Source organism: Sarcophilus harrisii, chromosome 4, assembly GCF_902635505.1.
Source record: "Sarcophilus harrisii chromosome 4, mSarHar1.11, whole genome shotgun sequence".
In the NCBI taxonomy this organism is placed as follows: Eukaryota; Metazoa; Chordata; class Mammalia; order Dasyuromorphia; family Dasyuridae; genus Sarcophilus; species Sarcophilus harrisii.
Genome location: NC_045429.1, coordinates 436,545,645 through 436,563,019, shown reverse-complemented (window position 1 = coordinate 436,563,019; position 17,375 = coordinate 436,545,645). Strand labels below are relative to the sequence as shown.

At 36.8% G+C, this 17,375-nt stretch overlaps 1 protein-coding gene across 6 annotated transcripts in view; it reads left to right on the top strand.

Moving 5' to 3' along the window:
• The window catches only part of SSH2 (slingshot protein phosphatase 2), a 238,487-nt gene that overhangs the window by 64,221 nt on the left and 156,891 nt on the right, over positions 1-17,375 (top strand). For 5 of the 6 annotated variants that reach the window (XR_004234075.1, XM_031967735.1, XM_031967736.1 and 2 more), the window contains exon 3: positions 2,949-3,026. The exons of the other annotated variant lie outside the window; for it this stretch is intronic. Coding sequence is in view for 4 of the 5 variants with exons in the window: in XM_031967735.1 (XP_031823595.1) it covers positions 2,949-3,026 (78 nt within the window). In the remaining variant the exon portion in view is untranslated. The remainder of the gene's footprint in view (positions 1-2,948; positions 3,027-17,375) is intronic. 6 annotated transcript variants of the gene reach the window in all.

The window sequence follows — 17,375 nt, the reverse complement described above, 5'->3', positions numbered from 1 at the left end:
ATATGGGAAAGGATAATGAAGGTTACCAGATCTCTTAACAGGCCTTTGATCTCTACTGGGTCACAGTAGAAATGATTCCTGTCATGTAGCTTCCTCAATTTAGTGCTATGTTACATATACATGTACCTTGGTTACAAGTAAATATTTGATTGATGAATCAAATCTTTAGATTTGATAAGATAATAATAAGATTTAGATAGCAGCACATATAAATTAGATACCGTGTACCATGATAAATTTTTTCATTTAATAAGCATGTAGCACGGGGCAGTTGATGGTGCAATGATTAGAGCACCAGCCCTTAAGTCAGGAGGACTTGAGTTCAAATGTAGTCTCAGGCGCTTAACACTTTGTAGCTGTGTGAACTTAGGCAAGTCACTTAAACCTAATTGCCTCAGCAAAAAAAAAAAAGTATATAATACAGTTGTAATATAATTTGAGGAATGTGAGTGTAGGTTATAAGACCTCTTAAAAGGTCCTTTAAAAGGATTGGTATAAATTTGATGAAATATTCATAAGAGTGAAGCCTTTCAAAGTTAATGTGCAAGTCTATATTGATTAACTTGTCATATTATTTGCAAAAACTCTTATTATATAAATTATATAAACTGTGAGAAATCACTGGTAAGCTTACAGTGATATATGAATGATATTAGCATGGGTTAATTCTTAACCGATGATTGATAAGTTAATGATATATTTTATTTAAAATTAAGTTTTTACTCTAGTTTATACTGACCACGATTAAAACAAAATACATGTTGAGATAGCCTGGCACAAAGCAAAGAATAGGTTATTGAACTTGGAGTCAGAAAGGCCTGAGTTCAAATGTAAACACTCTTTGTATAGTCATGGATAAGGAAGTGACTTATTTGTAAAATAGGATTACTATTACTGGAAGTATTTATCTTATGGACTTGTTGTGATGTTAGAATAAGATGATATATTTAAACATCTTTACAAACTTAAGAAACAGTATATAAATGTCACTTCTTACATAAAATGAACTAGCTTGCCTTTTTATCCTTCATAATCTTTCTCTCTCTACTCTCTTTCCCTAAATGCAAGAGAGAGGAATAGAGAAAATGTTACATATATATTTAATGGAGCAAGGCTATTTTTTCCCTGAAGAATATTTTATTTTTCCAATTACATGTAAAAATAGTTTTTATCATTCATTTTTGTTTAGTTTTTTTTTCCCTCTCTCCCTCCCTTTCCTTTGTCCCTTTCCAAGATAGCAAATAATCTGATATAGGTTATACATGTGTAGTCGTTTTAAACATATTTCCATATTGGTCATGTTGTGAAAGAAAAATCAGGATAAAAGCCAGGGGAAACCACAAGGCAAAAAAAAAAAAAGCAAACAATGGCAACAAAAGGTAAAAATAGTATTCTTTGATCTGCATTCAGGCTTCATAGTTCTCTCTCTGGAAGCAGATAGCATTTTTCATCTCATTCAGAATAAATAGTCTTGAATCACCACATTGCTGAGAAAAGCTAATTCTATCATAGTTGATCTTCACACAATCTTGCTATTACTACATATAGTTCTCCTAGTTCTGCTCACTTTGCTCAGCACCAGTTCATGTAAGTTTTTCCAGGCTTTCTTTTAGAACAATAATATCCCATTACCTAACTGATGGGCTATCCACTGATTGCCACTACAAAAAGAGTTGTGACAAACATTTTTGCACATGTGGGACCTTTTCCCTTTTTTTTTAAATGATCTCTTTGGGTAATAGATCTAGTAATGACACTGCTGGATCAAAGGTTATGCACAGTTTTATAGCCCTTTGAGCATCATTCCAAATTGTAGAGCAAGAATTTTAATGGTTTTGCTGTTTTGTTTACTTTCTAATATAGGCAGAAGAAGAGATTATGGAAGAAAATAATTGAATGGAAAGAAGGAAGCTGGAAGTAGCCAAAAGGAGCATTAGGTAGACAGAGGTTAGAGGGAGAAAAGGAAGAGCTGGACAATTACTAAAAAAAACAGTTCTCAATTTCGCTTTCCTTCATATAAGCTTATTTGCATTCTAAAACTCTGGCTCTTTTACAAGTTGAAACAGACTCAACTCTGATAGATCAAAGGTATGAGTCAATAGGGATAGTTTCAGAGTCATTATGTAATGACAGAAATCCAGACATTAGTAGTTAGAAGATTATGACATAAAAGTATACACCATTCTGTCTGGAGATAATTCTGTTTTCCGGTTTTAACGGATCTATTTGATTCTTTCTTTTGGTGTGACTTTGCTAGTCAAAATTACACATACTCTTTATTTCAGCTAAAATTGTTTGACTTATATTTTATTTTCCTTCTCCTTTGCTCTAAACGGGTTCTTCAAAGTGATGGGGGAATGGGAGAAAAAAAAGTCTAAAGTTATTCTTGTGATAGATTTGGAGGACTTTGAATAGAATGAGTTTACTTTGACTCTGTCTTCCCACCCCTTGAGATATCTTTCTGCATACTGATGTGGCCACTACCTCTGTTGTTTTGATTTAAAGCATGCTCTTATGAACTAACAACAATAGCTTCTAACATCATTGGGCATTTAGCTTTTGTTCAAAAGCTCCTTGCTGAACAGCCAGACCTCATAACACATGTGTTGCTGGTCACAAGAACATCTCTAAGGCAATATGTGAAATTCTGACTCTTATGAAAATGTAATCATGCATGCTGATAAGTGTTATCTTCTCTATAGACAGGACAGCACTTTTATGAAATCTAAAGAAGATGATTGAGCTAATCAAATTTTCCCACTTGATCTTTTTAATCACTTTACCAATCACCTTACCAAACCTATGCTTTCTACACTATCCATCATTAATCAGAATCTTAGCATGCTTCTCACCCATGATCCTATGCTGATTTAGTGACTACTTCTGGCTTTCCTTCATTTGCTTGTGGACTTATTTGGATCACTGAAATGATCTTGTTTGCATTTCAGAGCTCTCATTTGGAAGAAAATGAATCAGCGATACTTTGCTGTGAATGTGAAGAATCAGAAATCTTTACTGATTTCAATGTACGTAGGTATATATTTTTATGACCTCTGACAATTAAAAGAAAGGCTTATATTGGATAGCCTTGGCACATCAATTGACTGGTATAGTACTTACATTCCCTTGGGCTTTAATTTGCCCTGAAAAGTATACCCACACTTGGCCTATTGAATAGTGTTGAGTATCAGGACTACAGGTTAAACTGGATTTCCTCAAAAGAAGATTCACAATGATGAATGAAGGGTTTTGATGATGGGTTTTTTAAAGAACGACCCTTTCTGATGAATATGAATGAACTTAGAGACTAGAAAAACTAGTATTTGAATGATTATGTAGACTGAATTCCTACCACTTTTCCCCCCTTAAGGTCATTAACATCAAAATTGAGATGCATAATTTAGAAATCTATGTTGAGTCTATACAAAGTCCTATTAAACTCAGTAACAGATTATTAATTATTTAGTCAGTCCACAAACAATTTTAAGTGCCTATTATATGCAAAGCATTGTACTATTTAGTCCACACAGTAAGTGCCTTGGATAGGACAGATATTGCCAACTTGATTGAACAATATTGAGGCTTGCTTGGTTTTTTCAGATGGTAAGGCAGCCATGTTTTCCATTTAGAGAGAATCTTTTTTTGTTGTTGTTGTTGTTAAAATTTTGTTAAAATTTCCAAGTTTCTCTGTGAAAATGGAAATTAAACAAAAGATAAGGCATTATTAGGATTAGAGTTGACTGGAGAAATTATTAAAAAACATTTAAAGTGATTTTCTTTATGCTATTTTATTTTGTTTTGTCTCAGATCATCATTCAGGAGGAGGAAACAGGAAACATACAGAAATGTCTTTAAATATATTATCTATTATGGTAATCATACCATATAGCATTAATATGCAGATGTGGAAAGGAGCCCTTAAGATTTTCTACTATAGGGGCAGCTAGGTGGTATAGTGGATAGACTACCAGCCCTAAAGTCAGGAGGACCCGAGTTCAAATCTGGTCTCAGACACTAGCTGTGTGACCCTAGGCAAGTCACTTAACCCTAACTGCCTCAGCAAAACAAAGCAAAAGATTTTCTACTATAGGATAGGATAGGGCTATTTCCATTTGTCCAGATCTATATCTTGCCACTAGACCCAGATGGCTCCAGAGAAGAGAATGAGGCTGGTGACTTTGCACAGCCTTGTCTTACTTAAATCCAATTCATTTATAAGTCATGACATTACCTTGCTGATGTCATGGTTCTCTTCTAGAATGAAGGACGAACAATAGTATAAAATAGGATCAATTTCCTTGAAGTATATATTGGGTACTGTTGTGTTTTCCCTCATTTCTTTACCCTATCATTCATTTAGTTCAGAGGGTGGTAAATAAAATTCTTTTATTTCCCAAGTTATTTTTAAAAATTTTCTTCTTATAATTCAGTTCCATAAAAGTCCAGTTGGCATTGAAATATTTCATTGCAGGAAGTCAAAGAGGTCAAATGGATGACTCAGCATGGCAAAGGAATAAGTTAATTTGATTATTTAAGCATTTATTGCAGAATAAATACAAATGTGGACAGCATGTTATATTTGGGTATGTAATGTTTTACTCTTGAGTGTATCTGCCAAAGTAAAAACATAATATAGAACAATGAATAAATTGAATTATTTTTTTCTCTATATTTAAAACTTCAGTTGCATCAGATAATGTTGAGGTTTCCTTTCTCCCATGACTATGTTATGATGTTAGTGCTTCTCCTGAACCTTCACAAAGCCCAAAGAACATAGACCCAAAGTTTTTTGGTCGTTGAGAATGTTGACCCAAAGAAGCTGAAAATCAGATTTCTGAATTGATTTTATCTTCTTAAATATAGAATACAAATCTTTGTGACTTTCTATCATGAGAATTGGTCAAAGTGTGCCTATTACAGATTTTTCAAACCTTCTGCTTCTCCTGTTTCCAATTGCCTTCCTGGTTAATCTGCCAGTTCACTTCCTTTTGACCTACCAGTAAGGAATTATCATGTGGTTATGGCCTGGGTTTTGTGTTTAGAACTTGCCTGAAGGAAAACCCAAAATACTTAGTTTTGGAATGGCTCTGTGAAGCATCTAACCTTACTTAGTCACTTTTAGATGGGAGATCCTTCCTTTAGCTTCCTGCTCTGTAAAATGAGGCAGTCAGGCTAGATTATGTTTAAGTTCCTTCTAGCTCTAAATCTCTGATTCATCTGACTAGCTGCCTTGTGCGGTCTTTTCTACTTCAGAGTAGGTCCGAAAAAATCCTGATGTCAGGAACTTAGCTAACTCCTTTGGTTTCTATTCTCTCTCAAGGCAGACCCTAGTCTGAATCAAAAAAGCTTTTTAGGATGGAGTCAGTAAATGTTATACACTTGTCAGAGTTAGAAAACTAAGTTTACTCAAGTTGCAGAAGGAAAGAGATGAAACAAAAGCTGTCATTTTTAGAATTTTGTAATGTGGTTAGATTTTTTTATACATAGTGTATTGTTGGATTTTCTGTGCTTTCTATCATTCTCTGCTCTGCACTCTACCATTGAGAAGGGATCACATATCAAATATAGTAGCACAGATTTCTCTGTTGCCTTGTACACATATGTACACACACAATGCTTTATATGCATTGTATCAGCTGACCCTCATAACACCCTTGGAAGGGATCTATGATAGGAGCCGTTATCTTCAGAGAGGCTATGATTTGCCTAAGCTCCAAGAACTAATAAGTACCATAATTCTAATTCTAGGCTTCTGACTTCTAGCTCAACATTCTTTCCACTGTACTGCTTTGTTCAAAATGTAGATCTGACATAAGTGAAAGCCCTTTGAAAAGTAAAGTGCTGTACAAATATAAGATAATACTATTGTTATCATTTAATAGTTCTTCAAAAACAAACTTGTTTCATTTGTGATGCCAAATCTCAGGAGGTGATTTTGAATTACTGCAGTCAAAGCAAAATAAAACAAAACAAAATGGCATCCTTTGGTGGCCAACCTTCTGGCATGATTCTCCAAGTGTAACTGGTTTGGTGCTTGGAAAACAGAGAGCCTTTCACAGTCCTTTTCAGTTTGGATGAACCCAGTCAAAACTCATGGTTCTCTTTCTTAGCCTTTTAAGAACCCATCGTAGCCACAGTGAAGCATTGAATAGTATTTTAATGAAGGAATTATCTAAAGGATTATTTCCATAATGTATTTTTGTCCCCGAAGTATAAACAGAGGAGACTTATTGTGTAATTCTGGATGCATCTAGTCAGGTATTTCTCCTGGAGTTGAACATTTGCCAAGATTACAACCTCTATTCCACCTCTTTCCATTTGACATTTCTAGATGGGATCTTATTTAGCAAATAAAAGCTTTTCTCTCATATATAGAGATATCAGAGGTTCAGAAATCAATGCAATTCAACAGACCTTTGTTGAAAATTTAATATTATACAAAATCCTGGATGGTAAGGAAGTTACAAAGATTAAATAAGGTGTGAACCAAAAAAGGTATCAACTCCAATGGCTTAACACTTTGTAAAGATTCCAACATCACCAAAAGATGAATTTTTGGAATACATAATTTAGTAGGAAGATAAAATATATAAGCAAAAAAAATAAAGAAAACATGATAAATATCTAAGTGTTCAAGGTCCATTTTAAAAAAATAAAAACTTTGAGGCAAGGTGGATTTCCAGGGAAAATTTCATGGGTCATAAAGATGAAATAGAATTTCAACAGGAATAGCAAAATAGGCTAGATTGCTTCTGAAAATTTACCAAACTCTTTTAATGACCCCTTTCCCAGCTGCTCCTAGAAACAAAGTTTCATCTGCTTAGTAATAATATATTTTCATTGTTATATCATTTTGAGTCATGGAAATTATACTCCAAAGAATTGGAAATGAGTTTCACTCAGAGAATAGTGGAGATTCATGGTAGATGTGAGCCCAACTAACAGAACAAATTAAGAGCCACAATGGATTTATGTTAAAAATAAGCTGGTTCTAAGATTACAGTACAAAATTATACCTATATATGTCTTGGATGTCAGGAGAAACTGAAAAGCTCCAGCACCTTGGAGAGAGATCCTCTGTGCCTGTGGGAAATTTCTGGGAGCATGTAGACCAGAGATGCACAAAGTGGGTAGGCATGGATTGGATTGTAATCTGTATCATGCAAGAGAATAGCCTGGTTTTTTTTTTAATGAGATTTCAGATCCCATTGAGTAGGGAATTTCAAAACATAGAAATGAGAAGGTTTCCTAGATGTGAGGAATAAGTTCACAAAAGAATGGTAGTGAGACAATGCAGGATACATAGGGGAGATAAAACATTGACTGGAGCACAGAGTATGTGGAAGCAAAATATGCAGGACCTTGGTGACTTGCTAAATGTCAGGGGCAAGAATCAAAGGTAACAACTAGTACGTTTCAGTGAAGACTGGTGAACTAAACTCATCCCTGTGAAGTGACTGTCTTCAAAAGCTTTGAAATCCTGACCATAAAAACTTCCAATTTCAGGAAGTTATTTGTTGATAGAAAAGCTATCAAATGAAGCCTGTTGGACCTTTCTTTTAGGCATGTTATAATTACACACTGGCACAGTGGATAGAGTGCAGGACCTGAAATCAGGCAGATTGATTTTTGTGAGTTCAAATCTAGTTTAGACACATAGCAGCTGTGTGACTCTATGCAAGTCATATAATCCTGTTTGCTTCAGCTTCCTAATTTGTCAGATGAGCTCAAGAAATAAATACAAACCACTCTAGTATCTTTGCCAAGAATACTTCAAATGGGTTCTCTTAGAGTCAGACATGACTGAAACTCATAAACAACAACAGAATATGATTACCCAGTCTGCTTGGAAGCCATCCTCTTCAAGCAGTGATCATGAAGGTGATCTCCAACTTAATGACCTCATTCACTTAGTACAATGATTTATCTGGCTGTGTCTCATTCATTGCTGACGAGGAAGCTTAAATAGCATGAATTTAGCTGGTGAGTCATTAATAGCTCAAGTGCTTTACATTTTTCTGATGAATTCACATAGCATCCTTAGGTTATCAGTATATTCCACATGACAGAGCCAAGGAGGAAAGGTTGTATGCCTTGCCCAGAGATTTACTATATAAGGTGGCAACAAGTCTGAGGTCAGAACCCAGGTGACCACTAGCTCTGAGCATGTGGCAGTGCTATTAATGGCCATAGTTCTATATGGAACAGCCTTTTGTGAGGCCTATTGCACAAACTACAGTCAAGTATAACGAACTTTTGGAGTTTTGCTTTTTATCTACTTTGGCTTGATTTTTGAGATTCTAGTGCATGGGAATCAGAATGAAGAGCACCTTATGTCATTTGACACACAGAGGAAAAAAATGAATCGTTTTAATTAATTTTTTTATCTCAAGAACAAATAGTATGGAGAGAATATGTGGAGGTTTTTTAATTGCCTCAAGTGTATTTTATTAAACATGTTTCCTAGTATTCTTTAAAAAATTTGTTGTCATATCTTCTGTTTTTCCATCATATTTTCTTCCAGATATGCATTTCTTCCCTCAAAGGGAATTGCTTATAAAAACAATTTACAAAAAAAGGGATGTGGGGGAAAGCTCAATAAAATCAACCAACAGATCAACTGTATGGTAGTATAGGCAATGTTCCACATCTTAGTTACCCACTTTGTAATGAAGGGGGAAGTAGGTTTGTTTTCTCATGTCTTCTCTTAGGGACCAAGCTTGGTTATCATAATTATATAACATTCAAACTTTACTCTTAATTCATTTTCGTGAGTTAAGAGTAAGCTTGTTTGTTCTTTACTCAATTCATTTTCATTGGTTAAGAGTAAGTTTGTTTGTTTTTAAAGGTGTTGTCAAGACCTTCTGTTCAGGGAACATTTCCACTTCTTTTTCCCATTATACATAGACACATACCACATAATCCTTAAGTGGAGCTGTGACTCTTCAACTTCCTTCCTGATTTTCAAGATTTAACAAGTACAAAATGTTAGGTGTTATTTAAAAGAGTGACTGCATAAAGAATATTGGACTGGGAACTTTGAAGAAAGTGAAAGCTTTTCTTTAGAACTCTCTTAGATGTAGCAGAGTTTATAGTGTTGAAGAATAGGCTCTAAGAATCAAGTCAGACCAACAAAGGCACATGCATAATATAGCACAACGCTATATTATGACTGGGGATACCTCTTTTCAAGTTGGGTATAGTGATAATGTTAGCAGATCAGATGAATTGTTTAAGGAAGCATATTCTCACAGTTAATTGTACTAATCTTTTGTAAGAATAAAATCTTCCTTTTGCTTCTCCCTTCCTCCCCAATCAAAAAAGAAGCCAGATCAGTATTTATACATTTTGTTTTATTCCTTTTTTTTCAGCTTTGATAAACACCTCTTGTGCAGTCACAAAAAAAAAAGGCTTTGTTTAAATAAGAAATGCTTCCTTTTATAGCTTAAAAAACTCAGTACCACACTGTTTCAAACTCTAGGGGTGATTGGGGAGGGGAAAATGGAAAAATTTGGTTAATTTTATTTTTCTTTCTTAGCCTATGTATTTAATTTCTCCCCCATGATAGGGCAGGGATTCATGCATGATCTTCTTTGGATGTCAGCTTCTGGGGATATGCACTTTGAGAAGTCATTTTCTTAGGTAGGAGGTGAGGACCAAGGAGCAGGGATTTAAACAGTTTTTAAAGGTATTATAGAAGCCCCTGAATGGAAGGGTAGGTGGAGGAATTGGTCTCTTTATCAGAAACAGAAACTGCTTTACTTTCTACTTAACTTCTTTTCCTTGTACTTCTTGGAACCTTGGGATGAATTCAGTATTACAGAATGACTAAAAATGACAAATATTTGTTAGATGTGGCAATAAAAGCAAATATAGAAGAGAAAAATCTATTGTTTAAAACTGCTTTTATAAATCTCAAAATTGTGAACTCAGACAAGGTACTGACTTATGAATAAAATGATAATAATACAATCTGTTGTATAGAAGCACATTTGGTGATTTATAGAGATCTAGCATGAATGTCAAATTTCAATGGGTAGTTTCTTTTTGCCTGCTATCCCCATTGTATATTTTCTATTCATGTTCTCTTGCTCATCTTGCAGAAAATCAAATCTCTTTGACAAGTTAATTTAACAGAAGAGAAAGAAGCAAAGCTAAGAGAAAAATCTGTTGCTAAGGAGATGTGAGTTTCTGGTAGCCAGCCTACCAGTGAAAAACAGCTGGCCCTGAGTAGTTCAGACATATACACACCAGCGCTGCATCACCACTGTGGCGGTCACAGAGATTAATGGATGAGGGGAAGGAAAGCTTTAAGAGGGCACATAAATGTTAGTGGGTGGTATGAATAGTGCTAAAACCACTAGCACTTTGACAGCAGACACATTAGATATTGGTAGTCATAAAAAGACTCAAATGCAAGAGATGACTTGTTCTTCCTTTTGTACTAAGAAAGAAGGGAAATCAGTCATTTGGATCGCTTCATCCTATGAAGATGGCAAATGTCAAATGGACTCAGAGTATTACTAGCCAGAATTACTTGCAGAGCATTTGTTCAGATGTGGAAATTGAGGCACAGAGAAATGCTCTATCCAAGGTCACACTGATGATTGACAGTAATCAACCAAATCTTTAAATTCCTTATCTATTGTTCCACTACATCATCATTTTTAGCCTTAAAAAAAGACTCACCTTTCTTGAGTAGTGACTTTATTTGTTCAAAAGTGAGATTAGTGGTTAGTGTCTTTGGAGACAATTAAAAAAAATTAACTTTATCCAACTTAGCCTCTAGCACTTTTTGAACCCACATTTCACAGAGTCAGCACAGCTCCATTTGCAACAACTGATGAAACTCATTAAGTAAAGGATCAAATGCTATAAAGGACAGGGTAAATCTTTTAAAATAGTTTAATACAGTTGGGCCATAAAAGGTAACAGGCTGCATTTGATGTATTCATTTACAATCCAGAATAATTGCTTTCAACTAGCTCTGAGAGGTAGGCCAGAGGTAGAGGAGATTGAAGTGAGATCAGAAGCTGCAGAAAGATAAGGCAAATCCATGAGTTGAAGGACCTTTTGTTCCCATCTGAGTGATGCTCAGAAACTGCAGGTGTTCTGTAGAAGAAAGTATTCAGAGAACAAGTGGAAAATTCCTGAAGTCTAGGATGATGGCTTCATATCAAGTATAAAAATTGTTGATAGGAGCTACTCATTGATGACATAGGAGTGGAAGATCAATTATTTGCTTGTGGGCAGATTGTGCCATTTTTATGGAGCCTCCTTTGACCTGCAGAAAGTATGGCTAGTTGTCTATTGAGAAGAGAGTCAGACCCAGTGGTGGGATTCCCAGGCGCCTGTTAGCATTCATCCCCTAGAGAGCCAAGGCATTCCCAGGGTTTTATTCACCATGTCAGTGATTTCCCAATTTATTTATCAGTGAAGTTTATGAAGCTCTTTCAGCTAAGAGAGATGAGGAAAGAATGGAAATCCTCTCTCAATCTATCCTTTCCTTTCCTTCTTGACTTCTTAATTGCTGCATAGCTACCAAGAATTGTCCTCTGAAAGGAGCCCAGTTAATCCTATCTACAATGGACATATATTTCTGATGTGATTTGCCATTAAACCATAAATGCTGGTTTATAACTGATATATGAGAGCAAAACAAAACTCTGTAATGTTCTGTCCTTCCAGAATCCTGAAGGGTAGAGATTATGTCATCCTGATTTGCATTTATTGTGTCACCTAGAACATTTGAATGAATATGTACTCAAATATTATCAGAAGATGTGCTTCTACCAGTAGTGATAGATTTATTTGGATCCATCCACATATTTTTCACTGGCCATAATTAGGAACATTGGCAAACATTTCCCAAGAGCTGGCCAAGGTCAAGGAGTCAGTTTGATTAGATCATCATGGAGTTGGAGCTGGATAAGGTTCATTAGAGGTTGTGTTGTCCAGTTCCCGCATTTTATAGATAAGGAAGCTTAATTCTGGAGAGGAGAAACCATTTGCATGAGTCATGTAGGTGGTTAAATGGCATTCAAACTCGGGTCCTTTGACTGCAAGGTTAGCCTTCCTTCCATCCTGTTTTGTCTCAAGGAACTGAACAAAACTATCTGCTTCCCAACAAAACAGAAACTGTCCATGTGGCTGAATAAAAACCAGAATGTTTGGAGCTGAAAGGGACCCTGGCTATCACCTCTTCTGGTCCTTCATTTAACAGATCAGGCATTGAGAGGAACTTGACCATTATCATAGCTACTGAGTTGTGGAACCTGAGCTCAAACTCAGTTCTTCTAACTCCAATTCTTAGCTTTTTTCCATTGTGCAAAGAGTCTACAGATCATGGTCACCAGCAGAATGCCCAGGGACCTCAGCCTTTTCAATAAGCTGAGAATTGCCACTATGCAGTCCAAGATGAGTATTGTTGTCATTGCTTCTGCTTAGAAACTACATTCAGGGAAATTCTGAGAATATATTGGATGTCCATTCATGGTGCAAGGCAAGGCAGTTAAGTGGGGGAGACCAAGCAGATATGACATGAAAAGCCATAAGTGGTGGGGACAGAGCCAGGATCCTACATTTGCCCTGTGTTATTTTTAAATACTGAGCAATTCAATACAACATCTATTAACAAGCCATTATTGTATCCTTTCATTTTAAATAAGAAGTAAGCTTGGGCCTTTAGGATCCTGCTGATCTTAATTTAATTCAGAAAAAAAAAACATCAAGTTACAGGAGAGACATAGGATTGAAGAATGAGAGTGTAATTCAAGGGATTCAATCTTTCCTGTGTGTCTTTCAGACTACTCTTTAGAAAGAATAAAGCAGAAAAAGCAGTTAAGATTTGTATTTGCACAAAAGCAGCTGAGGTGATCCCTGATTTGACACCCAGAAAATAGTTTCATTTAAAAAACATACCCATTTAAATAACATTACTTACTGAGCCTGGAGCTCAAGAGCTAGACTACCTCTATCATTTAGGTTAGGAACTACTCCCAATTGCTCATTTGAATATATTTGGGGAGAGCAAAGTGAATTGGATATGTCTGGGCTTGTGACTTAAAAAATTAATTAAATACCATTAGTTTTATTGGATCATAACAGGTACTGTGGATAGAAATGCTAGGCCTCAAGTTCAGATGTGGCCTCAGATACCAGCTGTGATCTCGGGCAAATTATTTACCCTCTGTTTTGCCTCTGTTTTCTCACCTGTAAAATAATGATAATCATAGCATCTCTTATCATAGCATCTTTTTCCTAGGATTGTTGTGAGGATCAAATGAGATTAATAATTGTCAAACGCTTAGGACAGTGCTTGGCACGTAGTAAATACTATGTAAGTATCAACTGTTATTATTATTATTTAAAAATTCACCATGGGCTGTGTCTGTTGGTAGGGAGGAAGATGGGATAGAACATAATCCAAATTCTTTAGGATAACATTCTAACAAACTTTCCAGTTTGGCTTGTGCCCATCTTTCCATGCATCTCTCCCACTATCCTCCTCCTGGCATCTTGCATTATAGCCAATTTGTACCACTCATTATTTCTTTAACACACCATGAGTTTAGTCCCCACCTGTTCCTCTTGTTTACATAAGAGGATCCTTTTCCTCTCTGCTCTAACTGTTCGGCCTCCATGTCCTTGCAGGTTAGGGGCAAACTCTTCCATGAAGTCTTCTTTGATTGTTCCAATGACAAGAAATCTTACTCTCTTAGGACCTCCCAGAGTCCTTTTATCTCTTATGATAATTACATATTGTACATTATATCTAAATGCTATCTATGTGTCTTATTTCTTCTAGGCAGCTGTGAATGCTCTGAAGAGGGATCTGTCTTCTTTGTATCTATTAAGACACTTAGCAAAATTCCTTGTCTATAATAGTTGCTCAATAAGGTTAGCTCTCCCCAGCACTGAGACATGTGGAGCTGTTCTCCCAGAACCACTGGGTCCTAAAGGCCCACTTGGGATCATCACCTCATTTCCTTTAGCTTTCCTTAAACTTGAGAAGCCATCAAGAATTGAGCCAGGAACAGAATAGTTTTAGATTATGTGATCTAAACAGGTTCAGTATGCTTTGAAAAACTCATGATGGGAAATACAGATTTAGAGATGGGCTAACTTCCCTCTTTTGGGAAAAGAGAAAAGAGAAAAAAAGGAACAGTAGTGGAAAGAGAAGGAGGCTTACAGTTCACTTAGTCGCTAGGGAGTCCTGAGACATTTCAATCATCAGCCAGCATTAGGGTAAGCACCTGATCGGTCAGAGCAGAAGAGGAATGAGGCAGGATCTAAAAGTGAAAAAATTAGGAGAAAAAAGGAGAGCATGACTCATAAAAGAAAACCATACACCTAGAAGAAGAGTGATATAGTAGGATCAATCTAAGATATTAGGAAGCAGTAGGAGTAATGGGGGGGCTAATTAATGAAAGGGGAAAAGTATTCAGGTTTCTTATTACATTCTTATTTACTAAAGAAAACCCCTTCAAACTCCATCCTATGCCATTGGAAAAATCATCCTTAAGGCCTCTGGAGAACAGGTTTGGTTTCCTATGCTTGTTGTTGTTCAGGTTTTTCCTCTTGCATATCCCAGCATTGTCTTTAGGCTGAGAAGGATTGGGGTTCTTAATCAATTGTGAGGCCTTCATTATTCTTGGGATCATAGAATGGAGAGCTGGAAGAGACCTTAGAGGCACCTCGTGGCATAGTGGGGAGAACGCTGGGCCTGAAGTCCGGAAGTCCTGAGTTCAAATGAGACTTCAGAAATTTACTAGCTGCAGAATCAGAAAGCCATTTAACCTCTCTTTCCCTCAATTTCCTTGTCTGTAAAAGAGGATTAATAACAGCACTTGGCCTCCTAGAGTTGTTGTGAGCACCAAATGAGATAATATTTGTAAAAAGTGCTTACAACACAGTAGGTGTTAGATAAATGCTTATTCCCTTCCCTTTCTCTATTGAATCCAATCCCTTCATTTTACAGATGAAAGATGTAGTGAAAAGGTATGATAAAAGTTCTGTAACTCTTCATTGTGTTGGTGAGTTCAGCTTCAGAAGTTGATGTGTTTACTTATTGAAGGATAGTTAGCAAGAGCTGAGATTTCTATCCTTTAACAGTTCAGCACCCTTCAGGGTATCTGCTCTACTTTTTTCAGGAAGTTCCTTAAAGAAGAGGGGAGGGTGGGAAATGACTCCTTCTCCGATCCCGAAGGAATCAGAGGGATTGTCTACATGGGTTTCTTTGCCCATCCATCTATGCCCTGATCTTCATCTGCAGAGATACTGGTGATAACTGCTGTTATAAGTAGCCCTTGGAGAGGCTAGTAAGGCAGGCCTTAGAAAGGTGTACTACTCTCCTAATATGGAGCTGCTTTTCTCCTCCTAAAAGAGTGTTATAGCATGCTTGCAATTTTATTAGTGCCATTTTTTAATGAGTTGGAGGATAACTCTTAATTCTGGAATTTAAGGTTTTGGTAATTTGGAAGTTCTCTTTACAGTCTCTTACAGTGAATGATAAATACAGTGTTCATTCAAAAACTATAGCACATTAATAAAATGTAAAATGTTACCATGTGAAATGCATCCCAGTGGGTCACAAACTCTGTGTGTCAAGCCAAAAAGGCTTAGGATGCAGATTGGGTGCTGGATTGGATGTTTGTTTCCCAAGGATCAGCCTATTTAGTTGTAAAGACATTCATCACCAAGATGGTATCAGAGTGATCTTTGTGGGAAGAATAGCAATTGTTGCCATTCACCGGTAGGTGAAACCATTGGGAGCTGGAGTCTGCCTATATGGAGGGGAGTACCTGTGCCCACCGTATTACAGAGCTTTGTAGTAATGTTATCGCTCACATTCTAATCTCAGCTCTCCCAGGTTTGGGAGTCAGGGAGCTGTCAGCCTGAGGTCAGCTTGAAAGCCTTGCTTCTTTTTATAATCTCTTAAAGCTGGAATTAAAGGAACATTTTCAGACAAATTAGCTGAAGCCCAAAAAGATTAAATAGCTTGCCCAAGGTCCCAGAGACAAAAAATAGCAGAGCCTAGATTCCAGCAAAGGACCCTGAGCTCCCCTGCACTCTTGTGTCCATTCTTCTAGTACTAAACAATGGTTTTTCTAAGACTGATCATGGAATTAGACTGGTGTAAACAGAACAGCTGCCCCAGACTCAAACAGAAAAAGGAAAAAAAAAAAAAATAGAACTGTCTTCAGCTCCATACATTGTTGTTCTGCTGCAGACCTTGTCCCTTGTTTATTATTTTTGAAAAATGATTTCTTTTACAAGCATTTATTATTTCTCCCTTCCACTGCCCAACCCACTGTACAACAACAAAAAATGACTTAGTCCTTATGACAAATATACACAGTCCAACAAACAAATTCCCTCACTAGCCACATCCAGAAATATATGTCTCACTCTGTATTTTAGCACTGTCGTCTCTCTGGCAGGGGATGGGGGCTGGCTTTGATCTTTAGTCTTCTACACTCATGGTTTATTCATTGCATTGATCTATATTCTGAAGTCTTTCAAAGTTGTTTTTCTCTATAATGTTGTTGTCACTGTATAAATTGTTCTCCTACTTCTGTTTACTTCATTCTTCCCTCCTGGAAGGCCCAGGATTCTCCATCCCTGCATTTCTTATGGCACAATAATTTTGCATTGCCTTAATATAATGCACTGTCTGTAGCCATTCTCTAAGGGCTAGGAGACCCCTCAGTTCCCACTCCCTTGTTAAGATTCATTGCAATCAGGCTGCTCCTTATGTCCACAATTGTCATCTCCATATTCCACTAAGTTACCTGGTATTATGCTGGTCATGTATCTTGTGTCCTCATTACATGTTGGGACATTTTTTTTTGTCTTGTAGAGTGAGGAAGTCCTTTTTCTGTAGTTCAGTTTGGTAAATTTGGGCAAGGTGTGCCAGGAGGAGCAGGAGGGGGCAGCCACCACTCCCTGAACTCACCAAGGACAGAAATTCCCAGTTGCTCCTCACAGTAATACATCCGTTGGTGTCGTACCAAGGCTCTGGAGACAGCTTGTTGAGTTGGGAGAGGCACCTCCCAAACCAAGAAAGATTGACACACAGAGTACAGGGGTGGCAATGGGAGAGAGAAGCAGGAGAGTTCTGCCTTAACTCTGGTTAGAGTTAAGCTCCTGAAGGCTTGCTTTGCACAAATACCACTTGCAAACAACTTAACAGAATATAGTTGCTTGGTTACATCCCTGACTCTTTGTTTCTTACAAATGCTCAGAACTGTAGAATGCTTATAATTAAGCTGCTCAGGGGAGCTTCAGGTTGATCAAGGTTAACTGTTGACACTCTTTGAAATGTTAATAATGTGTCCCCCAAAATGCCTTTCCCAAACAGAATGTTACAACTT